The sequence below is a fragment of the Mangifera indica genome, chromosome 3 (assembly GCF_011075055.1).
Source record: "Mangifera indica cultivar Alphonso chromosome 3, CATAS_Mindica_2.1, whole genome shotgun sequence".
NCBI lineage: Eukaryota > Viridiplantae > Streptophyta > Magnoliopsida > Sapindales > Anacardiaceae > Mangifera > Mangifera indica.
Window position 1 is genome coordinate 19066119 of NC_058139.1, and position 25790 is coordinate 19091908.

At 31.3% G+C, this 25790-nt stretch overlaps 3 protein-coding genes across 3 annotated transcripts; 1 reads left to right on the forward strand and 2 right to left on the reverse strand.

The window, feature by feature from the left end:
* Positions 1-232: 232 nt before the first annotated feature.
* On the reverse strand, positions 233-3641 carry LOC123210451. Its single transcript, XM_044628807.1, has 7 exons — positions 3338-3641; positions 3204-3242; positions 3059-3112; positions 2914-2967; positions 809-862; positions 649-720; positions 233-541 (listed from the first exon to the last, which is right to left on the reverse strand). The coding sequence occupies exons 1-7, from the start codon at positions 3389-3391 to the stop codon at positions 443-445; spliced, it is 426 nt and encodes a 141-aa protein (XP_044484742.1). The 5' UTR covers positions 3392-3641; the 3' UTR covers positions 233-442.
* Positions 3642-10326: 6685 nt separating this feature from the next.
* Positions 10327-13340, forward strand: LOC123210742 (vesicle-associated membrane protein 724-like). The gene is made up of 5 exons (XM_044629216.1): positions 10327-10656; positions 11497-11638; positions 11739-11859; positions 12877-12939; positions 13010-13340. Exons 1-5 carry the CDS (start codon positions 10467-10469, stop codon positions 13157-13159), a joined length of 666 nt encoding a protein of 221 aa, XP_044485151.1. The 5' UTR covers positions 10327-10466; the 3' UTR covers positions 13160-13340.
* A 5837-nt stretch (positions 13341-19177) lies between these two features.
* Positions 19178-19883, reverse strand: LOC123212429 (flowering-promoting factor 1-like protein 3). The gene has a single exon (XM_044631559.1). The coding sequence runs from the start codon at positions 19721-19723 to the stop codon at positions 19424-19426; it is 300 nt and encodes a 99-aa protein (XP_044487494.1). The 5' UTR covers positions 19724-19883; the 3' UTR covers positions 19178-19423.
* Between the last annotated feature and the right edge of the window lie 5907 nt (positions 19884-25790).

Below are 25790 nucleotides of genomic sequence, written 5' to 3' on the forward strand. Positions count from 1 at the left end.
TCCATGGTTTGTGGGGCTAACATAGAGAATCTCTTTTGCTGCGGGGTTTAGGATTGTATAGAGTTACTTTCTCAGGGTTTTCTTTCTGGCAATCCTTTCTATATGTAACGTTTCCATGGTTATATCAATTGCTACTTAACCTTTACTGACTTTAATAATACAACACCTAATGCTACAATTTGGTTGAGATCATTGAAGTGAGTGCTTCTAATTGTAAAATAACCCAGATTGGTTGAGATGATTGTAAAAGCACATTTGCTTGAACATAAACCTAAGCAGATCACAAGTCCATGTCTCAATTGATTCAAATGAGAGTTCTATCTAGACAACATGGCAATAACACATGGACACATACAAGGATCATGATTTGGATAGACAGAGGAACACCAAATTTCCTCTGAGAGCACAGACTAAAAGAAATTAACTTAAAATTGATGCCAGTTTAGTCTTCATCCTTCACATGGGGAGGATTGACTTCCCGGTCTTTTTCATCGACCTTGGGGTCTTGGACCTCTTTGGCATCTCCTGAAGCATCCTGCAGCTGCAAAAGTTCATAAAGCATTAATCAAGGTGTTGGTTAAGTTCTTAAATGTTTGGAAACAAATGGTCTGAGAAAGCAACAAAAGAAGAGTCTTAAGAATTGCATACCCCCAAATTTCTGAGACTAGCAGTAACATCATCTTGTTGTTGCTGGAGAGTGCTCCTCAAGTCTTGAAATTCCTAAATTCAGTCAGGAAAAAAGTATTTAAGCAAATAGAATTTCTCAAAAAATGAAAAACTTAGAGAGACTTATAGGAGCGCCACTCACTGATCGAAGTTGCTCAACTTCAACACTAAGTGATTTCTTCAATTCGGACAGCTCCTGCATTTAGGTTAAAAAAATTTTACATCAAGAAAACAGATAACACACATAAAATACTTGTCCTGTGTGACAAATTGGGTATTTGACCAAAAATAAAATTAAAACGAGAGAAGATGATTATCATTTTCATTCATTTCTGATCATAAAAAAGTACTTCTTTATAAGCCTAATACTTGTTTGACAAATGCGAGAATTTTCCTAGTTACAAAGTCTCATGTTAGGTTCTACCTGCAATTCTCGCCCAAACACAACAATAAAACAATCCTATCGCAACCAAACACACACAAAACAGAGGAAAATGATGAATAAAGTTCTGATTTTATTTATATCACTTAGCAGGACAACAATTTAGCCACTCACTACCTGAAACAATTAGCAAGTGGATAATTCTAGCTATTCGAGAGGCCAGTGCTTCCCATTTCTAGCTATTTGACAGGCCATAACTCTCGCTAATTTGTCTAGTGTTCAAGAGGCTAGACTTTCTCTCTTAATCAACTATATATTGTCCAAACAAAACCCAAATTTTTCTCTTTCTCTCCCCCAGTCTCTCTTTTATGCTTGCTTATTTCATAACCACCCATACATACATTACATGTTTAATAACTGCTCAATCTCCTTTCATAATTGTCTATACATATATTAGTTTTAACATTACCCGCAACTTTGAGAACCACTTCATGGGAAAATTGGGAAGTCCTCTTAAGCACTTTTGCTTTTAATTTTTTTTTTTTTTAACTGTAAAACTAAAATTTGTGTACCATTTGTTTTACAAACCCAAACAACTCAACATCATTTTTTCCCTAAGTCGCCAACCCATTCGATTTTCTCCAATACATATCGACAACTTCAGTCTTGGATGAGGTGCATCTTGCAAGCCAACCTACATATTCTTTTCGGTTGCTGAGCCTCTTGTGTGTTTCATCTCATCATGTCACTTCCTTCCTTATTCCTTCCACTCTTGACTCCACCCAGGTATTAACCAATCCCAGAAAAGTGCTTTGATACTAATTTGTTAGCTACCAAGCCAATTTCAACACAAACAAATAAAGAAAACAAAGTTAATTTATTGATAAAGAGGATTTACAAATGGATAAACCAAAAATTTGAGATGCTGACAACCTCCCAAATTAGCCAAAGGCTCCATAAAACCCACAACAATATTTTTCTCCTTCTCTACTTTAATCAATCAAAGGTTGTCCAAAAAAACTCAACTTTTTATCTTTCTTTCCTTATCCAATCTCTCTTTTATGTTTGCTCAATTCATAACTACCCATACATGTTTCATAACTGCCGAATCTCACTTTATAATTGCCTATACATCTATGATATTTCACCTAAATATTAGTCCTAACATCTCTCCAAACTGGCTGAAGAATACAGAAGATCCAAGCAGTCACACAAATCCTTTGCCTCTCATGAAGAAGGCACAACAACAGGTTTAAGGTCTATCAATCTCTTTGACACCCTTTTAATATTTTATACATTTAACATGTGTGATGTGCCTTGAAATTGAGGTCATAGACAAATCAAGCTACCAGAACTCTGAGATTTGATCAACATGTTCAGTCATTCACCCACATTTCTGTTCTTGTTGGTGTAAGATGTCTGTATTTAATGTTTACTTCATTTTAAAGAATCAAATCATGCCTAATTTTATTTTAACGGAAATTAGTTAACTGTATATTTCTCTGTCACAAATAAACACCGTGATGATGAAGAAAACATAACACATAGTTCAATGCCATACATTTCTGATTTCTCCAATAGGAAGTTTAAAGCAAACAAACAAATGAGTAACATGGAATCCGAATAGAGAAGAACTGGAAACACTTATCTCAATGTTTAATGAAAACAATATCTCCAATTCCATCTAACTCCAATTATACTATCAAATTTCATGTCACGAAACATCACCTCAATCAAATTTCCTTCTCAATCCATACAGCATCTTAAATAGACTCTTAGCACGATATGATCAATGGAAAGTAACAAATAAAAACCCACTTATTTATTATAGCAAAGAAATTAGGAAAAAGAAGAAAGAAACTCACATCGCGGTAGATCTTGACTTGAGTGTCTAATTTGGATCTCCAGTTTTGCAAATCCTACGAAACAAATAAATACCCCTATATGATTGCAATCAAACATAAAGACAGCACAAAAATGAACAATGTTATGAATATTGTTTAAATTAACCTGTTTGAGCCCTTGAATTCTATTAATCAACTCTGTCCTCGATTCATTCAACTCCTAACAACAAAAACAGAAACATAATTTAACTCAGCAGCTACTTAGTCAACCTTAGAAAAGCCCTAAAATAATTTTAAAAAAAAAAACTCACTTGGATTTTAGAGCCAACCGGAGTAATATTTTCTCTCTTCTGCAAACCAACATAAAATTTAAAAAAAAAAAAAAAGTGAAATAAAGTAGATCAAAGCTCGTAGATAATGAAAGAAAGAGAGAGATAAAGCGTACGGGTGCGAGTGGAGCAGAAACAGGGACAGATAGAGTAGAATCGGAGTTGGCCATTAGCAGAGACGGGATGGAATTGGAATTTTTTTGAATTTAAGTAAAGGTTTATCTAGGGTTTTATTGAAGACGTGAAAAAGAAGAAGAGAGAGAGAGAGATAATAGAAGAATTGAAAGAGTTTGAATTTAGGAATGTTTTTGGGCGGGCATATAAATCTTGAAACATGGAAAATTTGAATTCATCTTTTCGACGCAGAATGCTACTGTGCTAGTATGAGAAATTTAACATTTCAAGTTCATATGACCAATTCATTAAATTTTTTTAAGCCGAATAATAGTTGCATTAGTCCATAGCATTAAGGATGACAACAGGAGACGGCGGGGCCAAAGACCTTATTTCCCATCCCCGTTCTCGTAAAAAATATCAATTTTTGTTTCCAATCTATCCCTATTACGAGAATAATAAAAATTTTCTATCCCTTATATGTAAAAAAAAAATCTCATTTTTATTCCTGTGTTTTAAAAAAAAAAAAATTTTATCGTACATTTTAAACATAATATAAATATATTAAACAATAAAATTAATTAAAATTAAAATCAACGTATAATTTCAAATGTCATAAATAGTATATATTAATCACCTTAATATACACAATAACAACAAACATAAATAAATTTAAAATACATAAATAATTTAAAATTATAATAATATATTAGTATTTTAAATAAATATATTATTATATTAATATTTTAAATAAATATATTATTATAAAAAGGCAAATACATGACAATGAGGAGGAAAAGGAACAAATGTACCCTCATTCTTGATTGTGGGAATTTTTTTGTACTCGTCTTTGTCTCTATCTATTTCTTTATTTCTATCGATGAACTCTCTCACTGTTAGGATAGAGGTGGGTCGAGATCCCAAATTCGAGCCAAAATTACCATCTTTATATGACATTTTCACTTTTTCATTTCATAATCGCTATGAAACTTCTCTTATTTAGTTATTTTGCTATCAAATTGTTGTGACAAATAAAACCTTTGTTAGATTTAAGGTTAGATTCGAATTGAGTTAAGCTCAAGATTGACTCGGTTTATATATAGCTGAACTCAAGTTCGAGCTCGAGCTCGTTGAGCTTGTAAAAGTCAAGCTCAAACACTGTTCAAATTAGATTCGACTAATTTTTTGTTATTAAAACGACGTTGTTTTAATACATATTGATCAAAATGACATCGTTTTGTATAAAAATTTTTAATTAAAAAATTTGGTGAATAGCTCGAGCTTGTATAGAGTTGGCTTGTTTAGGGCTCATTCGAGTCAAGTTTAAACTAGAGCTCGGTTTGAGTTCAACCCTAGTTAGATTAAATTGTTAATATTATTGTAAATGTATAAATATCATTTTCTTAAACTTATTAGGGTTAAATAGATTTTTTTCTTTATCATGTTGTAGAAATTATCATATTTTCATCTTATATATTTTTAAAATAATTTATAATCAGTAGTTTGTATTATAACATTTACATTTTAATTTATTTTATTTTGTTAATTTCATTAAAGGTATAATTATTATTTTTAAAAATATAAAGAGACTTATTCAAATTTTAAAAATTAAAAAAAAAACACCCCAAACTTTTTCTTTTTAATTTGTAAAAATTTTAGAAATTTTATTAATATCCTTAAAATTTTAAAAATTTTAATTACCTCAAACATACATTTTATCATTAATATTAATTATTTTTAATTAAAATTAATATGAATTAGGAGTGAAAAAAATATATTTTCATTAATTTTAATTAGTTTGAAAACCTAAACCCTAATATTTTTCTTTAACAAAATTTAAGAAAAATTATAATTTTCTTTTAATAAATTTAATAAACCAGTGGAAAATACAACATATTCCGGAATCAAACAAATATATAATTTTGCACTCAAACAAATACATGAGAGTTTTATTATTTTATAAGAAGGTCAAGGTGTATACCTTGTGAAAAAAAATTTAGATATGTTATAAATAAATAAAAGAAACTCAAATAAATAAATGGTTGTGCATAGGTAGACTTGATGTGATAGGACTACGTATATGTGTATTCTGATGTGTACAAATAGGTGAACTCTGATTTTTTGATTGTGAAGATTGGATTTCTAGAAAAGATCTTATAGAAACACAAACATTATCATATTTTTCTCTATCACCAACGCACTCCACAACATCTTTATATAGACGAAATTAAAATAGGAGTTATAACATCCTATAAAATGTGATAAATAATTTAGTTAAAATTTTGTAAAAATATATGTTTAATTGTATTATATTATAAATCGTAATAACATACCTGATAAGCTTAAAAAATGTAGTGAACATCCCCCCAACCTAAACCTTTCAAACTCTTCCATCTTAACATTCGGAGGACACTTTCTATATACTTGCAAACCACAAAATACCCTAGATTATTAAAAGTTTCGTATATCTACATTTGTAACATTAAAACTACGGTATTAGTTTTACATATTTAATCATAAATATAAAAGTAAAATAAACATTATATTATCTGAAATATCATTGCATATCTTATCATCTCATATGATAATATTGAGATATCCTTTGAATATAGTAGATATATTTTTGAAACTTCATTATATTTTTTCTATATGGCCCGACTCATAGAGTCTATAGTCATCTTCCAAACAAGTGTCCCCCATGGATATATATTAAATGCATCCAATCATCAATTATATACGACTTTCCTATTATCTACTCCTACTAGTCCATAGTAAAGCAAATAGAGCGCAACTATTTTCATTGCATCTTCATCATTATTGTCCCATGCCTTCTCTTTAAAAACTTTTCGCAAATCAACATAGGATACATGTTTGGCATTTAGGAAACACTTCTCTCTCAACTGTGATTCTCTTGTCATATCACTCCAATCCATCTCTTTGCCAAATTTAAACCCCTTATTAGAGTAAACTCAACAGGGTCAAATCTACAGCCTACCTGTTCAGTTGAAACCAATAGTCCTCTCCCAACACTCCTTTGTTAACTTACTGAAAGAGTATATGATGCATCAAAATGGAGCTATGTTTTCAAAAATTGCCCAAAGCAACTTTCTTTGAACAATTTTTTCTAGCCAAGATTAAAAGTACTCCTTATATGCTTAATTGTTTCTACATGACTTCAAACTTTTAACTTAACTATAAACTATAAGCATCATTATAACGCATTTTCCCCAAGCTAAATATTAACTGGAATTCCTTGAGAAATCCCCTAAAAACAAAAAATTTGCAACGTTAAATCATTTAAACCCAAAACAAAATAATTCATCCAAAAAATAATTCATCATGTGAGTATGAGTGCGATGAGTGAGTCTAGGTGCATGCGAGTGTGAAAAGGTGTGACGAGTGTGTTTGGGTGCGAAGAGATGCAAAAAATGTGTTTGGGTGCGAAGAGATGCGAAAAATGTGTGTGGGTGCAAAGAGGTGTTATAACATCCTTCCCTAAAAGTGTTACCTTCTAGAGAAAAAATATTACGAATTAATATCTAGAGCGATTATTTTAAAACAAATTTTAAAATGAACTCGTTGCTAAAAACATTTTGAAATTATTATGAGAAAACTGAAAATCTGGAAGCAAACAAAAGATGTATATATATCTCATATAAAAACTCATTTGAGATTATGGAGTAATCATGTACATGGCCCTAGATCTAACTATACAACTATCTAAATAAAGTCAAAAGTCAACAATATCATATGCATGTAACAAAACCCATAGATAACCTACCTTAGCCTGGATCTATCTTCGCTAACTTGACCCTACCTCGCAGTTATCTCGATCACATGTACCTGCAATCATAAAAGAAAAGGAAGTGAGAGATAAGAACACTTAGTAAAAGGAAAGAATTAGGTAAACTATCTATTTTCCTATTTTAAATCACTCTTAAGACTCAATCTCACATCATAGTCTCCTCAAGGAATCAAAGGGATAATCTAGTTCATCATTTACTATTTGGGTTACATTTTGTCCCATATGATGTCTATTTGATACTTTCTAAAAGTTGACTGTAGGGATTTGATACTTTTCTAAACTCGAGCTCTTTTCCTTTCGCTTATTATACCATTTCTGAATTTGAATTATGTTCTACTATGAGCATACTCTACTGCAAGTTTATATCCTACTACGACCGTGGCCTACTGTAGGTGGTGTAAGGTAAAGTATCCCCTCATAGTTCGTAGCATACATGTGTGTGTTATCTCTTACTAATTTTACTTCCATCTAAAACTATTCATAACCCACCAGACCATACTCTTAGGACGACCCTTGAATCTTGAGCCCCAAATTCTTTTTCTTGCTTTTCTTTTTCTCTCCTTTCTTTCTGTTCTTTCTTTTCTTTTTCTCCTCCTTTTCTTTCTTTCTTTCCTTCCAAAAAACTGTAAATTACTGTTCATTAAACTATTTATTTAGTAGGGCAATCTTTTTGTTAATGCAATTTAACAATCCAAATGGTTTCTAATTTATACAAGCTATATATCATTGAAAAGATGATTCAAAGAGTTTTCCAATAAACTATAACAACACCTATGATTCATCAAATAAGACAGTCAAAACATGAGATGAAATGAGTGGTAAAAAACTGTATTTACTATTTATTTGGTAAGACAGTCTTTTTATTCATGCAATTTAATAGTAAAACGGTATTTAATTCATACAAGCTATATATCATTAAAAAGAGGATTCAAAGAGCTTTCCAACAAGCTATAATAGCACTCATGATTCATCAAATAAGATAGTTAAAACGTCAGATGAAATCAATGATAAAATTATAAATATTATCCAACTCTCTGTCATGAACAAAATGACATACATAAATACCATAAATGATAAAATAACATTTTTCAACTTCAAAATCATCATTTATAACATAGAGCCAAGGAACCAAAAGCATAAAATATGAAATATACCAAAAATTATTCCACTTATCTTGTTTCGAACTAATCTTTGTCAAGTTGGCTTCCTCCTTTTTTTCTTTTTTTTTTTTATCATCAAAACCACCAAGGCTTCCAAAGTGGCTCATCTTATTTTCTTTCCTTACTTGTCTTCCAAAACCCTTTCAAATCATCCATTTTTCTTCAAAAATAAACCAAAAACTTGAAGAAAGTTGCTTTCTTTTGGAAGAGATGAGAGAAGATGATGGAAAAAGGCATAAAGTTTTCCTTTTTTGTCTTTTCTCTATTTATATATATACATACTTTTTAATATGGATATATATCTATATATATACCTTTATCTTTTTGTACTTGTTTTATACACACACACACATATATATATTTGAACATATATATTTAAAACTAGAAATATCTTAAAGTAGGATCAAAAGACATAAATACCCCTGAAAAGTACTTGAGGGTATTATAGGTGTGACGAGTGCGTAGGGATGAGAATAGGTGCAATGAGTGCGTGCGGTACATACGGGTGCATGGGGTGCTATAGGTATATGTGGGTGCATGTGGTGCATGTGAGTGCAAAAGAGTGACGCATGCGACCAGAATCAACCTTTCTTCTCTATCAATGACAACACAACATAATCAAATATGACAAAATACACTACATTATAATCGAAACCTACAACTCTAAAACCAAAATAAATCACAACCTACAACTATAAACCAAACACAACAATATAATCGAAATCGAGAAAAAAATAACCATTTCAAACATCCATAAATTGAGGAATAAAATGCCTATTCAATCTTAACAACGCAAAGAAATCAGATTTATTTCAGACAACTTAGATAACATTGTCAAATAGTGATTGTCGACATTCGTTATCTGAATGTGAATCAACAGAGTATTGATTAGGTAAGGAATAGGAACAGGTTAGTTGGTTTTTTAGATATAATGGGTCGAATGCCTTTTTAATCTCTCGCACTTTTTTGTACTTACTCACATTATTCACACCCACATGCACAATACGCACCTACACACACTCTTCGCACTCGTATGCACTCTCTACATTTATGTTCATCTTTTTGTTCTAATCTATATTACACCAAAAATTAATTTGCTTTCGAATAAATTTTTGAATCTTTAGATCATAAGTTATTAAGCGTAGAGTATGCTTCAAAAGAAAATATTGTTAACAAAAAACTATATTGAATTTGATGTAATTAATAGAAATGAGTATTATTAGAATAAAAATTAAATCATTCAAAATTTATCTAAAAGAGTTTAGATAAAAACTTTTGTGTTTATTTTAATTAACATCCTTTTATTAAATGTAGCCCTTCGTATATTAAATATATTCCCACATTAAACTTACTTTCGCGGTGTGGAATTCACCACATGCATACATATATGTGGTGAATTCCCCACCACATACATACATGTATGCATAACAAGATATGGTTTATAGTAAAAGAACTGAAGCCGGGCTTGAAATTAGATGGGCCCGGTCTATGATTCTATCCATGAGGGCCCCTCCAGCATTCCCTTAAAAAGAGAATTATTGTCGTATTTTATTGTCTTCATTTATTATTATTATTATTATTTTTAAAAATTTTAAATTTAAATAAATCGCCGTCAACTCAGAACGACCCTCTATTCTTTGCTTCACTCCACACTCAATGTTTTAGTAAAGTGACATTTAAGTTTAACGGATTAGAATGTAATCTATCTGAAGAGGGTTAAATTTTGTTTGATATTAAGATAATGTTATTTTAATATATATTAATTAAAAAAATTTAAAAATATAAAATTTATTTAAATTAAATTTATTTTAGACTCGTTCAAACTGAATTCAAATATATTTGAATAAACTTGGATTGACTCTTACTCTGGTCCAATTACTTGTTTTTCACATCATTACTTGCTTTGAAACAACCTTTTCCATTACCCACTCCATTCATTTTGCCAGTTCACTTTGATATTTCAAGTCAAAACGCGTCGTTTCAATCTTATAATATGACAATTTCATTTCCATTAAGAATTTTAAAAAATAAAAGAAAAAGGGGAGCCAAATAATAACACTAGACGTAGGTAGAACTAAACAGGCCAGCCGATCTCTCTTTTGTCTGATCGTGTTCTTCTTCCTTCAACCTTTCTCTCTCTCGCTGTTACAGCCGAGTTGCGACTCAATGACTCAGGAATCTTTCATATATAGCTTCGTGGCGCGAGGCACGGTGATCTTGGCTGAGTACACCGAGTTCACTGGCAACTTCCCGGCGATTGCTGTTCAGTGCCTGCAGAGACTCCCTTCTTCTAATAACAAGTTTACTTACAATTGCGACCACCACACCTTCAACTTCCTCGTTGAAGATGGCTATGGTAATTTTTTATTATAATTCTATCAATCTCTTCAGCTTGACTGCACATTTTTTAGGAGATGTATTGAATTTAAGTTGAATTATAACTCAAAGTAGTTGGATGCTTGGATCTAATGTGAAAACGTTTCTAATTTTTTTAGTTTTAACTTGAGCATAGCTCATTTGTTGTGACTGGATTTATATTGCTAGGGCTGGTAGATATAATTACTTGGTTTCTATTGTGTCTATATCTCAACTTTTGCTTTGCTACGTATGGTAAGTTTCTATTGTGTCTATACTTGGTTTCTATTGTGTCTACATTTTGGATTTTTTCTATTTGGTTGTTTATTAATGGATGGTGTAAGTTGGGTTTAGATTGTTATTTCTTGTTGTTTCTTTTTCTTTTGGCTGAATGTTAGGAGTGTTCCTAAGCTTGCATTGTCCTATGGGGTGATAGCCATCATAATCGGAAGTTTTGGAATGCTAATTTTCAGATAATCCAGAATGCCATTTATTACTCTGTCCATATAAGTATAGGGAATATGTTTTTTGGGAGGGGATATTGCTGGTCTATTGCATGCTTCCTGCCATAGAATTTGTTTAGAGTGATTCCTTCTAGATTGTCATGCTTCAAATGGTCTGGAGGTACCAAATTAGCTACAGACAATGGCTATAAATCTTTTTCTTATTTGTATTGTGGTGGCTTGAAAAGCAGTGAGGTATGGCCATGGAGTGGTATTTGCAGACATCACTGCTGGTGCTTAATGGTTCAGTGAAATCATTTATTTTATTTTACTGTGGTCAATACTTGCATACTCTATCATTGGCACTTTTTGACATTCTTGTTTCTGCAAACATGCAGCTTACTGTGTTGTAGCAAAAGAATCTGTTAGCAAGCAGATTTCTATTGCATTTTTGGAACGTATGAGAACAGACTTCAAGAAAAGATATGGGGGTGGTAAAGCAGATACTGCTATGGCCAAAAGTTTGAACAAGGAATTTGGGTATGTTCATCAATAAAAACTGTTAAACTATGATATGATAATTTCCATGCATTTTTGTATAAAGTAGTAGTAAGCGAATACACAATTTTTTAATTTACAGGCCCATTATGAAAGAGCACATGAAGTATATCATTGATCACTCAGAAGAGATTGAAAAGCTAATAAAAGTTAAGGCTCAAGTTTCAGAAGTCAAAAGCATAATGTTAGAGAATATTGACAAGGTAAGCTATCTACTCAGAGAAAATGCCTACTTTTACTGAATATTCTCAATTTCTTTTACTCTTGTATATGGCACTCTATATTATATATGTTTTAAGCATTTGCATTTTTGCTCTTCTATTTTTCTCACTACCTGTTGTAACAGTACTTCATCTGGTAACATCATCACAGGGAGTTCATGATTCTCTTTTTTTTTCATCTTCGGTTTTGTTTCTTGATTTTTCCTTTTTATTCGGAAAGTTTTTGCAATGATTGGTGGAGCACCAACTACCACTGCTTTGTGGCCTCAGTTTTAAATACATTTGGAGAGCATGGTTTCCATAGCTATGGCACTGTGGAGTCTAGGTTATTGTGAATGCTGTTAGAGGATTTTTTTTTTTTTAAAATTTTCAGTTTGTATGAATTGTATGGTGGAGTACCCGTTGAGATCATCGCCTAGAAAGGTGTAGTAAATGGTGGACAACCTAGTGCTCCAGAGAGCCATATTGGGACTCCTATTTGGGGTGTGATCTATATGGAGTGTGGTCAAATGAAGTTAGAAATTACTGACGTTTGAAAACAAAATCTTAGAGGTCATAACTTGTTTTGACTTGCCCAAATGACTGGTATGTGGAGTGATCAAAATTCAATACTGAACCTTCTGACAGAATTATTCTGGTTAGTGGTAATTTTATCATCTTAACTTCGGCTATTTAGGCAACTGTTTTATCTAGTCAATTCCACTGGAAGATTGAAACATAAAAGATTGACTCTGACAGTAACTGATTGCCATTAGTCTGTAATGTTATCAGTTGTATAATGGATATTGTATAGTTCCAGAGCAGTTGATTTAGTATTTAGTGTATTTAAAGACATGAAAGTTCAGTCCCAAATTCGTTATGTTAGTTGGATTAGCTGTCAAGCTTGTTTTACTTAAATGCTTCTTAGTAGCTCACTTGTACATGAATTACATGAAATCAACTGATAAATCGTAAGAGATTTGTTTTTCTTGCTTATTTGACCCTATGTATGCCTTTTAGGCTATGGAAAGAGGGGAAAACATTCAGAATCTTGCTGACAAGACTGAGAATTTGCATAAAGAGGTAAGGAAACTTTACGAAGCATCATATTTCTTTCAGTTAATACTAAGCAGCTTTCTTTGTTACATTTCAGGCCCAAGTATACAGGGATGAAGGGAAACGAATTCGAAGGAAAATGTGGTATCAGAATATGAAGATAAAACTGGTTGTTCTTGGGATTTTGTTAGCTCTAGTTCTGATTATCTGGCTTTCAGTTTGCCATGGATTTAACTGCACCAACTAGAAATTCTTTAATGCATACTGTGTGAACAACTTCCACCCTTCTGTTCAACAGGGGAATTTTGGGCTCATCATCGCAATGCTTTATAGCATCTTCAAACTTGATCCTTATTACTAAGAGGTTTGTATAAGGTGTTGCACTTGCTCTTGTTAAATAATTATGTAGTAATTTGCCTGTTGTATTATTTTAAAATAGTAATATGATAAGCAACAACCCAAAAAAAAAAAAAAAGGCAATTCATTAACAAATGACCAAATTTGATTGCGATATTGTATAATTTGGAGAAAAACAGTACTATGTGTACAAACTTTTGAGTATATAATTAGGTATATAGAGGATTTATCATCATACTATTGAGTATTATATTTTTTTTTAATTTAAAATTATCTAATCATATGATGACACATAATTTGTGTACCCAATTGTATATTTAAAAATGTGTACACATAGTTTTATTGTTGGGGAAATATTAAACTTGAGTTTGAATATAGGACTATGAGCTTCTCCCAAACTGTCATTATATATAATGAACAATCATCATAATATTTAAAGAAATTTCTCTCGAAATGCAAAGTTTAAATTGGAAAAAAATTGAACTGAACTGTGTATGAACATAGGCACCTTTGATCATCAATCTGTTCTTAACAGCAATCAAATGTTGAGTAGAATGCTGGAGTCAATTTAAGAATATAGAATAAAATATCATCAATTATTCTTCATAAAATAAGCAATGAATGTATACTTGTGAAGAGAGGAGAATAATTATATTTATTTGCTTTTTTACTAGAATAATAAGAAAGGACCCTGAAAACTAAAAAACTACTCATTCCCTTCAGTTATTTTTCACTAGATTGCCTTTTTAATTTGATTCTTTTAGTCTGTAAATGATAATGTGCATCTAGGTAAAATCTCTAACTCTGGAATTTTATTTTATTTTTTCTTGTTTCGATTTGTATTTAAGAAGTTTAAAAATTTGATTGTGAATTTTATCTACTTGGTATAGGTTATTTGGTGAGTTACATGATCAAAATGTCTCATTATCACTAAATGATCATTTTAAATCGTTGATCTTGTGTGTTTTGATTGTCTCCTGTTTCATTGGTTGAGGTTCTAGAGCATTTAAACTAATTATTGTGATTTTCTTATTAGTTTTGTGCATTACTATAATTATTTTCATCAATTATTTTTATCTAAGTACCATGCAGTTTGACTATTCCTTGTACATATTTTAATTGTGTAGTATGAACTTGCTTGAAAAAAGAATAAATTTTTTCTATAGGATTATATTTTCAGAAATTACTTACCAAAAAAAAAAAATATATATCAGAAATAAAATTTTTTATACTTTTCACTGTATAAAATCTATGTTAGTTAATCATGTGTAACTTTTGTCTTTATTATTAACAGTTATCTTGATTTCCAAGTTTCTTTTTAACCAAATTCTTGTTGAATTTGAATGATTATAATCAAGAAAATTTTAAGCAATAAACGCTGGAAAAAAATTTAGAATGTATTTCTACAAAATTATAAATATCAGTCATAGAAGTGTTGCTTCTCTTTCATTGGAAAGCCATTTTGTTGAGAAATTCATCCATTTTTAGCCGAATGTTTAAAACTAAACACAAATTCTGAAAAAAAATGTAAGATTTAGATATTTATTGGTGATTCTAAAGATTAGTAAAACTGATGAAACATTAGAATTTTCAAGATAACGACTTAGATTCGAGCTTTTGTCATATTTGTGAAACTTTAACTTACTTGATACAATGATTATGGATCCAACATTATGTCTCGAGTTTATTCGTCTAACAAATATGGACAAATCCTCGATTATCCAAAAAAATATATATATTTATTGATAAAATTTTGTTTTTGCCACTGGAGGTGAAGGATATATTCTATTCTATGATCTTGAGAATTAGATCCAACCTACAGCTCTCTTTCCTTTCTTCTGAAAACATGAATGCATCACAAATGTTTGGCCTTGCTGAAAAAGTTTATGGGTAAGCTAGCTTTCTAGCTGATGAAGAAGTTAGTTTGGTGAAAAAAAAAGAAAAGAAAAGTTAAGGGAATTCCCAACGTCAAGGGCATTAGGAAGCCTACTTCTCTACCATACATGATTATGGGATGCACGGATGGACAACGCCAATAATGAAAGGCAAAGGGTCAAAGCTAGATACAACTGTGGTCTCCAATCACAAAGTTATGCAATTTCTTAAGTGTTAATGTATCAAACTATGGCCAATTATTTGTTGAATCATTCATCTCAAGGTCCCCATTTCTCGAGTTTTCGCGGCTGGTAGAATTAAGTGATTCTGCAATTGTGGTAGTGCCAAAAAGGACAGATGGGTGGATTAAAGCATATTGCATTTCTTAGACTAGCAAGAAACTCCCAAGCTCCATTTCTCTCATGGTTTGGAAAGCTTGAATATTATGAAGTTCAGTAAATTTATTTTAATAAAGCTTAGTAAAATTTATTTTAATTTCCAACGTGCTTAGCAAGATTTAAGTCAATGACGGTAACATAAAAATAGCAGTGGATTGTGTTAGACTGACTTCCGTATTAACAGTAAGATCAGTCCTCAACCTACCAATTAATAAGTTTATAAGGGTTTGAGACGTAACTTAGAATCTTTTTGTGATACCTTTAGATAAATCTTACATCGACAAAGTACAAGAGAGATGTTGGGTTTGTCTGTACTCTATCTATGAATCCCATATTGGTTAGTGGTGGGAGAATTTGACTGGTTAAATAGCCTATGAACTCTTTAAACTGTTAAGACGCGTTTTGAGTTGTAAAGCCCAAAAACAAAACTATGATATACTGTGTGTTTAAAGTGGACAATATCTTGACAATGGGCCAGGTTATTGGACTAGGAATGTTACAAATGGTATCAGAGCGGCTTCGCGTGTACTCTTGAATGATAGTGGGGCAAATCTCAACGAGGACACTGAGTCCCGTAAGGGGGTGTATGTGATACCCTTAGGCAAATCCCACATCAACAAAACACGGGAGAGATGTTGGGTCTATCTGTACTCTATCTATGAATCCCACATTAGTTAGTGGTGAGAGAATTTGACTGATTAAATAGTCTGTGAGCTCCTTAAACTGTTAAGACTGTTTTGGGTTATAAAATCAAAAAATAAAACTATGATGGATTGTGTGTTTAAAATAGACAATATCTTGATAATGGACCGAGTTAATGGACCAAGGATGTTACACTTTTGGGTTGTGTTTTTATGGTAGTTTAACATGTTAATCAACATGTTTTTTTTAGGCTAACCAACTAAATTATATGTTTTTACGATAGGTGTCAAAAAGAGGGTCTGACTTTGCTGTGGCCCTCCCTGTTGACATGTCTAGGCAGTTCATCCTCTTTTTTTTTTTTTTTATTTCCGGCTCTTTTTGACTAACATTTTCTTCAATATTTAATTTACATATCGTTTTCATTATTTGTCTCCCATTCCCACTTCTAATGACAACTGGGACTAATTTAACATTTATAAAATGGCCGAAAACATGAGCAATTTTCACCATGTAGAGTGCAAATAGGCCCCTCATAAGTTCTTAATTTTAGTGCTTCCAAGTTCCTAAGTATCACAAGTCATGCTTCCTACCGAACTCAACACCTTTTAAAACCTATCTTATTATTATTATAGTAATTTTTCATGCACCAATTTTCTCATAGCTTACTGACCATCACTGCCTAATTCATTTGAATCTCATGAAATTAAGGTAGGCTGGTTCCCCGAAAGCAATTTACCAAGACTTGTTAGGTTCTTTACACGTAATTTGAAATACAAAAAATTAATATTATATCAAATAAATTAAAAGTTTAATTTTAATAAGTTATTGATGGGTTTTGAACTGTATTCTTATAGTTTAGATTTTCTTTTCTTTCGTCACTCAAACTAATTAATAAATGTGATATTGATAAAATTGTGATCAAATATTACTTTTAACCTATTGTTTGAGCTAGAATGTAGCATTGAAAATGCTACTACTTTTGATCTTAAATTCTAAAAGGACCTAATATATATATATATATGGACTTCAAGCTTTACAGCTGTTGGATTTCTGCTTTTAGCTTGAAATGTCAATTATTTTGCTGACATTTTTATCTTGTAAACCAACCAATCCACTTATCTTCAACTCCATTGAAGCTTGAAACACCAAAGTAAATGAATCTTGCAACAGGTTAAAACTCTTTGGAAAAAAATGCTTAATGGAAAACGCTGTGAGTGAGGCCTTGTGGCAAGTGACATGATAAGACAAATTATCTGGGCTCCCACTGCAATCAAATCAAACTCATGAGAAGACAAAATAGAAGATCTCTTGCCAGTTGCGCTATCCTTTTGCCGATATTCAGATAGAACATTAATTGCCTTCTCTCTGACAGGACTGCAGAGCTGGAACTGACTACTCACTAAAAAAGTGCAATAAGCCCATATTCAAGAAATGGGCTTGGACTGGCGTGAATCTCCAATTGTCAATATATGTGAGGTTCCAGCAAAATAGGTGTATAAGATTCTCTCTCTTTCACAGGAACCTGTTGCTTGGAGCCACGCAGCATGGCTTAGCCGTAAAGCTTTGGGTTAATGCTTTATGGCCAAGTCAATATAATATATCTTTTAAAAACTCAACATGCACAGGAATTCAAAACGGCAAGAATGGGCTCTCTCAAATATATATATTTGTTATGCACTGTCCTTATCCTTTTATCTACAATTTTCATTATGATCTTTGACTGCGTTGCTGCAGCTTGTAATCAAACTGAAAAAGGATTTTTGGCTATGTCTGTTTTGCGTTCTGAACTCATATGAATAAGTTGTATTGATCTTCATCCTCATCATTCTGGGTAGCTTGTTTGAGGTTTAATCAGAAAATTTAATGAACATTTATCCCAATCTAATGAGATCAAGTTCCATCATCTTCTATTCCATTAATATACAAAGAACTTTCAAGTTTTAGCCATAGGAAAGCTACTTATAATGAATATGGCGGTCCCATGTAATTTAAGGGTAAGGCTAATGGTTTCGATACAATTCTGAAACTTCCAAGAGAGTCAGAATGAGAAGCTATAGTCTATAGGTGACAGGCTGAAATAATATTTGACAATGTAGTTCTGTGTAGTCATGTCTAATATGGGACTGAGAATTTTAAGTCAAATATACCAGATTCATCGAATTAACTATAACTTAATTACTTTTATCTAGGAAAGTTACTGAATCTAATCTGTCATTAATGGCAGAAATAGCTCCCCCATATATATTTTATGTCAAATTCTTTAAACGGTGAGGACTTTCATCTGCAGCGTGCATGAGGTCTAATTAAGAACCAACTCAATGTACCGTAGTGTCCCCTTCAAAATTCTAAAGGGCTGAACCCCATTTTATAAATATATGCATACATGTGGCTGCTGAAATTTGGTACCACTAGGGTCATTCTGCAAGCAAAATCTTTGGTTGCTCTAGCTTATAGCTTGAGATGTACACCAACTGGCGCCTTCAGTTTATGGTGACCCACCTCCTTTCTTGGGCATGGACAATCAGTTCATCCTATTATATACGTCGTCCTTTTCTATTTCTGGAAAATCTGATTCCGAATTGGGTAAATCCCTTTGCTTTTGCCATATAATAATGTACTCAGATAAACTACGTGTTCCAGCTAGCAATATGCTATCCATCTTACAAGTGAAATGGTGATTGGTAAATAGTAGTCAGAATCTTGTGCACTTTCTGGGTTCGAAAAGAGGATAGATTTTTACACTTGCCTGCTCACAGTCGCATAAAATATAAGATGGGTGAATGGAATTTATTGGGGTTGAGGATAGATTTTTACACTTGCCTGCTCACAGTTGCATAAAATATAAGATGGGTGAATGGAATTTATCTGGGGTTGTGGATTCTTGAAGTTGCGTAGTGCCTTTGTAATGAATAGAAAGAGCACTTGCCTCCAAAGATTTGGATTTTGTTTTGCTTTAGCAGAAGGAAGTAATTAAATTGAGTAGAGAATAATAATTAACACACAGAGAGCAAACCATTCTCATTACTTTTGACAATGACTGTAGTAATAATGTACAGAAGATTTCAATATGACTGACTCCAAGCAACCAAGCCCTTGTTTACTTAATTATACATTAACTTCCCTAAACTATAATTAAGAGCAATGAAACTTAGAAATAAACCCACATGGTAAAGTCAGAAATAAACAGACAAACTACTAACATGTCCAGAGATTCCACTGACCAAAGGGCTTGCCATCTACTACATGTCTCTAACTTCGAAAACGTTGCGATTCTTCACAACGATGTCGTACATGTGCATGGACTTGAACTTGTTGAAGTCTTTAGGAAGAGAGATAAGATGGACGGTGGATCTTTTATGAAACTGAAGAAGAGAAGGATCGTCATAGTATCTCTCCCATCCGAGAGCCAAGAGTTTACGCTCAAGAACTGCGTAAGAAGTGATAACTTCATTGGTGGGAATATGCACTAACACTCTGCGAGAGGACTCACCATCAACCAAGCGAACAACCCCATCTTTGAAAACCCAAACGCCTGCCATTTGTATATGTTAAAGAAGCTTTCAAGACAGAAATGGGGAAAAGGGTAGATGAATATGTAGCTAAAGAGTGTGATAGTTTGCAAGATCTGAGTATGAAGGTAGAACTGGGCATGGTATTTATAAAGGTGAAATGAGCAATAAAATACTAATAATAAGAAGAAGAAGAAGTGTGACAAGATACAATAGGGGGATGTTCAGAAAGACTAATTAACAGTAGGGGTCCAGTGAGAGAGAGATAGGATTGAAGAGAATCCTGTTTCTTTTTTAATTACTAGACTCTTTTAATTAACTTCACAATGGGAATCTTTGTTGTTTGTTTGAAGAGAAAAATTTAGATGGAGACGTATTCTAGAGAAAGCTAAAAGAAAATGTACATCTCGGAGGTGAAAGAGTATGTATACATGTCAACTGCGTAGCTCTCCAAAAGGGTTTATATATAATTACATTTAAAATATCATCCATGAAGATTGGATGCCAATGCTTCTCTTTCCCAATTCAAAGAATTAAGAGACATGTTCCATATTATATTATATTGAGGAATATTGAAAATTTCACCCAAATTTGGACCATTTATGCATTTATACCACACTTTTCACACCTTATTTTGAAAAACTTAAACGATTTTTTTCTCTAATCTAGAAAAATTAGACAAAAAAAAAAAATACTATTTTCTTTATGCCTTACAGAAGGAGAACATATGCAAGAACATGGTATCAATATTTGAAACAAAATTTATAGATGTGTTAAATAAAGTGAGTTTAAACATTTTGGAGTTTAAATTTTTTAGATTAAATTACATTTGAATTTAAACTTTTAAAGATTAAATTCAAATCTAAAAAATTTTAAACTCACTTGCCAGCACCCAACAACTTTAAATCCCTTAAATCAATCCAATGATTTTATTCAACAAATTTATTAAAGAAAAAAACAATCCAATTAACATCATCATCAAAATCAATCCATTAACACATGCCCAAAAAAAAAAAATCAGAAAGAAAGAAAGAAAAAACTCCATTCACAGGAAAGCAAAGCAATATGGCAAAAATTCCTCTACACAACAGGTAAGGGTATTTTTAGGTTTTTCAATATTTTGTAGTATATTGGTTGAATGAACATATATGAATTGTGATATAAATGTATAAGTGGGTTTAAATTAGGGTAAAAAATTTAATATCCCTTATATTCAGCGGTAAATGTATAATGAGCTAGGAAAGAAGAAAGAGGAGGAAGAGAATCGGAGTTGAATAAAAATGGAATATATTTTACCGCAAGCAGAAAGGAAGGATGCTCAGAATAACCATGTAGAGTACGTATTAGTATTGAAAGTATAATAATTTTATCTTCTTCCAAATCAGTGGCTGGTTTCGACTTGTGAGAAAAACAATTGAATAATGTGGGGGTGGCCGAGTGGGACCAAAATGGGAGGGATTCTAAATTCTGGTTGTTGGAAGTGGAAGATTTCTTTTACAGTAAGGACTGCTTTGTGCCTAACTGTGTTGACAATTCACTTCATTTTTCGGCATTCTTTACACTTCATGATAATTTTGTTTCACCTAATTTTTTAGACCAGACAGTTTACATCATCGAATCATATTTATATTATGTCAGTTTAAATTTCAATTTTAATCTGACATAAAATAGAATTGTGTTAAATTTTTTTAATCTTAAATCAAACTGAAATATTTTTAAGGTGACATGACTTTACTTGAATTAACCGAAATTATATAATATGTAAAGTCCTACTAAAACACAACATACAATGACATGATTTGTTATGAAGCACACAATTTGTCAAATATCAAGAGATAATATGATTTGCTATACAATACATGAACAATATTTTGAAGTGTTATATTTCAAGTTAATACTAAGTTTGATCACTGTCTTTTTACATGATCAGTTGTAAAGGTAAAGAAACAAAAATATCATAATAAAAAAATTAAATAAGAATTGATAACCAATGAAATTAACAACTAATTAAATATTTAAAAGATTTAAATATACGATGAATATGTCATACTACACCAAACATAATATGTTTAAATAAACATTAACAACAATACAATGATTCACCTGATCTTGTTATGAAGCAACATGCAATTTGTCAAATATTTCATACTTGCGAATAAGTTAATTCAGGGTACACAAATGTATATGGTGTTACATCATGTGATGTTTGACTTTATGAGGTGAATGACATAAGAATAACCAATCAGATGACAAACATATGAGTGATTTGCTATACCCAATGTGATTAATGATTTTGGTACACATAGTATTGCTCTTTGCTATAAAACAATACATGAAATGATATTTTGTCAAAATAAAAGTGTTATATTTCAAGTTAATACTAAGTTTGCTCACTGTCTTTTTACATGATCAGTTGTAAAGGTAAAGAAACAAAATATCATAATAAAAAAACTTAAATAAGTCTATAACTTCAAAATAATGTAATTGATAACTAATGAAATTAACAACTACTTATCAAATATTTAAAAAATTTAATTTTCATTTCATACGATGAATATGATTATCATAATATCAAAACCACTAATAAACATATGAATATAATACACCAAACATAATATGTTTAAATAAGCGGTACTTCATTAACAATATATATATATATATATATATATATATATATATATATATATATATATATATATATATATATATATATTATATATAATTTTTTACAAGTATGTCAAAAAGAGTTATTAAATTAGAATGAATGTTTTTAATAGAAGATAATAAAATTCTATGAAAAGACCTAAGGCTAGCTTCTCCAAGTAGACATTCATCTAACTAGTACAATGTTTTAAGAAGCAATGCAAGGGTGATGCAAATTTAGTGTTTGATTATGCGATGTTAATTTTTTTATTGATTTGAATTAGAGTATATGAATCGTGTGAATTAAATTACTTTTATCAAATGAAAAAAATAAGGGATATTGAGGATTTTTTTTTCTTGATATCATATTATTCAATATTTTGTTTAGAATTTTTGAGTTTATTCGAGTTAATTCGGGTTGGTTTCGTATCACCCCGATCACAACCCAATTTTTTTAGAGTTAACCCAAACTTGACCCAAACTACTTTGTTTTAGTCAAAAATTATAATTCTAACTCCATTATTTTATATCGTATCGTATTGATATAACAGGTTGTATTAAATTTAGCCAGGTTTATAATTTTCTTTTCTATATATGAACTAGCTGGATTATATTATGTTACATCGTGTAAAGCTTTTTATTGTGGCTTCTAACAATGTTTGTATAACTTTATGCCTTAGGTATCTAACATGCACGAATTTCCATTAAGTTTTGAGGTGACTAGATGATGAGGATGAGAAGTTTATTCCATTAAAGTTTGAGGACGAAAGGGACACCGGTTAGGATATTGTACTAATTGGAATAAATTAAAGTTCACCCTTGAGCAACTGCTACGTAATTGGGTTGTGTAAGTATTGCTTTTTTGTCCAAGAAGAGGTGACTCTTTTCACACTCCATTCAAATTTTCAGATTTTGATTAAACTATGCGATACATTTTTAGATATCCAATTAGATATTTAAATATTATATCATTATGTGATTCAGTAATTTTGAATTAAAGATAAAATATATAATATCATATATTATCTAAATATTCAATTGGGTATTCAAAATTAAGTGCACAAAATATTGCTCTTTAGGTTTTATAATGCTTTATAAATACACTTCTACTTACATTTCAACTTGAATAGTTAAAAAATGAGGCATTTCATGCTCACACTACAAAGGAGCTCATTCTGCTGTTATATTGGTTTTTAAGTTGCTTTAAGCTTTATGTTCATTAAAAAGAAGCAAAAATAGAGAGAAAGAAAGAAGGAAGAATGTATGATCTATGAGGAAGAAGAGGCAAGACAACAACTTGAGTCTGTAAAAGCAATGCTAGATTCTGACGCCAATTTCACAAAACTCAAAGGTTGATTTACATTTGTGCAAGCCTTTAGGATTCACAATCTTTCTTTATCCAGCACCATGGTCACTTCCACACTTATTGGCATCCCCCTCTTCGTGTCTTTTGTTCCTCTGATGCATATTTAAGTGACCAAACCCAACACAACCTACATGAACAAAGGTCTCTCAGCTTCTTCAACAAACTAAATGTACGTCAACTTTCCTAAATTTCTTCTCAATCTTTGTTATTTGTTGGACAACAGAGAGTTTTCCCTACGTTGTTTCCTCATTGAACAGTTTAATTCATATACTATACTACCTTTTCATTACTTAGTTCATTTCGAGCTCACTTGTGCAAAGAATGTCACTTAAATGAATAGAACATGATACCATTTTTTATAAGGTTTTCAAGACCATTTTATGACAAGGACAGGTGACATGAAGAATATTATAAAATTAAGTTGTTTGGCGCATGATGATGAGGTGGTATCTCTGAAAATTTTGCACCCATAGTTTGAGTCCAACTTGCTATATAGTAATTTATATGTTCATTTATTTACTTTATCCATGTATTCTATATTAATGTAAGATACCTTATTTACTTGTGTTAAACCCTAATTAGAGTTATAATATCAATAAAACTATATACACTTATGACGAGTTTCAATTTAAGTATTAATGATGATAAATTACTATATATCATTTAAATTGTAATTACCATATCACCTAAATTGTAAATCAAATTATCCAACAACTATCTTCTTTTATTCACTGAGACTTACGTATTGTGAAATCTTATCTTTTATTGTGACTTTTATCCTTGTCTTCTAACCTACTTTGATTTGGTTAGATTGTTGATGTCTCTATTCACTGTTCTTGGTTGCAACCTTGTTTTTTGGATTGTCAAGAAGCAAGTTGTCGTGTCCTAGCCTAATGTTGAGTCTGAATATCTTACCCAGCTCATCTAATTGGTGACCTTCATTGGCTTTGTTATATCTTATGTTTGAGATTCCAAGTTACTGCTCTATGACAATTAGTTCTCACACCACATAGCAACCAATTTCTGTCTTCCATGCTCGTATCTAGCTTATTGATATTGATCTTCACTTCTATTCATTATCTTCAACTTTAGCTCCATACACTTTTGCTCCAATTGTAAGAGAGTGTTAAATAGTAATTTACATATCCATATTAGTGTAAGATTCTTTATTTACTTGTATCCATGTATTCCATTTTAGTGTAAGATTCTTTATTCACATATGTAAACCTCAATTAGAGTGATAGCATATTGTACAATTACAATTCTACCCTCCTCATTTGTGGACAGTTGTTTACAACCACGAATATAGTTGAGGCTTGACGAGATGCCACTTCAGCTTTTCTCCTACATATTTTCTCCGAAGTCTTATCCTTATAAAGTTATTCAGAAAGATAACATTTGGCTGAACCTGACCACCTTTCTGAAAACGCATGGCTGCTTTGATCCTTTTGTCACACTGAGAATATAACTGAGCTTTAAAACTGAAACACATATAAAATCAAAGCTCTAAGCACATCTCAATCATTCACAACATTACAAGCCCATGTGGCTATTCTTGTCCCTTAGAAAAGCCAAAATTGTGAACCCTAAATTTAACAAAGCAAGAAAGGGAAGCACAGATACATCTGCTGGTCTCTTACAGATAGTAAATAAAATTCTGGCAACTTCTAGGGTTTATGCTACCAGATGCATGGCTAGCTCTTATTAAATTAATAAATAATCAAAGTTTAATTCACTTTATTTGAGAATTTTTTTAATAATTTGTTAATTATACTTTTAAGATACCTAATTTAGGTAATAGGGAACATCATAATATACCAATACAATTATAGATAGTACTAGTAGGATATAATAACAATAAAATTATATATATTTGTTTTAAGTTTATAAATATGTATATATTTATATGTGTCATCGTATGATTGTGTAATTTTGAATTAAAGATAAAGTAACATTTAGTCACATAATAACACATATAAATAAGTATTATATATTTAAAACGGGTATATATAATATTTCTCATATAATATATATTTTACTTCTTTGTGTTAATGAAGCTAGGTAGCTCTAGCTTTTAGTGTCCAATGA

What these genes read in the sequence shown, in the direction of transcription:
- LOC123210451 (XM_044628807.1), bottom strand. Translation starts at nt 3,391, where the DNA reads ATGGCCAACTCCGATTCTACTCTATCTGTCCCTGTTTCTGCTCCACTC. An exon ending in AAGTCAAGATCTACCGCGAT is followed by an intron (nt 863 to 2,913) that starts GTGAGTTTCTTT and finishes ACCTAAATGCAG; the next exon opens with GAGCTGTCCGAATTGAAGAA. An exon ending in AAGTTGAGCAACTTCGATCA is followed by an intron (nt 721 to 808) that starts GTGAGTGGCGCT and finishes GACTGAATTTAG; the next exon opens with GAATTTCAAGACTTGAGGAG.
- LOC123210742 (XM_044629216.1), top strand. Translation starts at nt 10,467, where the DNA reads ATGACTCAGGAATCTTTCATATATAGCTTCGTGGCGCGAGGCACGGTG. An exon ending in CCTCGTTGAAGATGGCTATG is followed by an intron (nt 10,657 to 11,496) that starts GTAATTTTTTAT and finishes GCAAACATGCAG; the next exon opens with CTTACTGTGTTGTAGCAAAA. An exon ending in AGTTTGAACAAGGAATTTGG is followed by an intron (nt 11,639 to 11,738) that starts GTATGTTCATCA and finishes TTTAATTTACAG; the next exon opens with GCCCATTATGAAAGAGCACA.
- LOC123212429 (XM_044631559.1), bottom strand. Translation starts at nt 19,723, where the DNA reads ATGGCAGGCGTTTGGGTTTTCAAAGATGGGGTTGTTCGCTTGGTTGAT.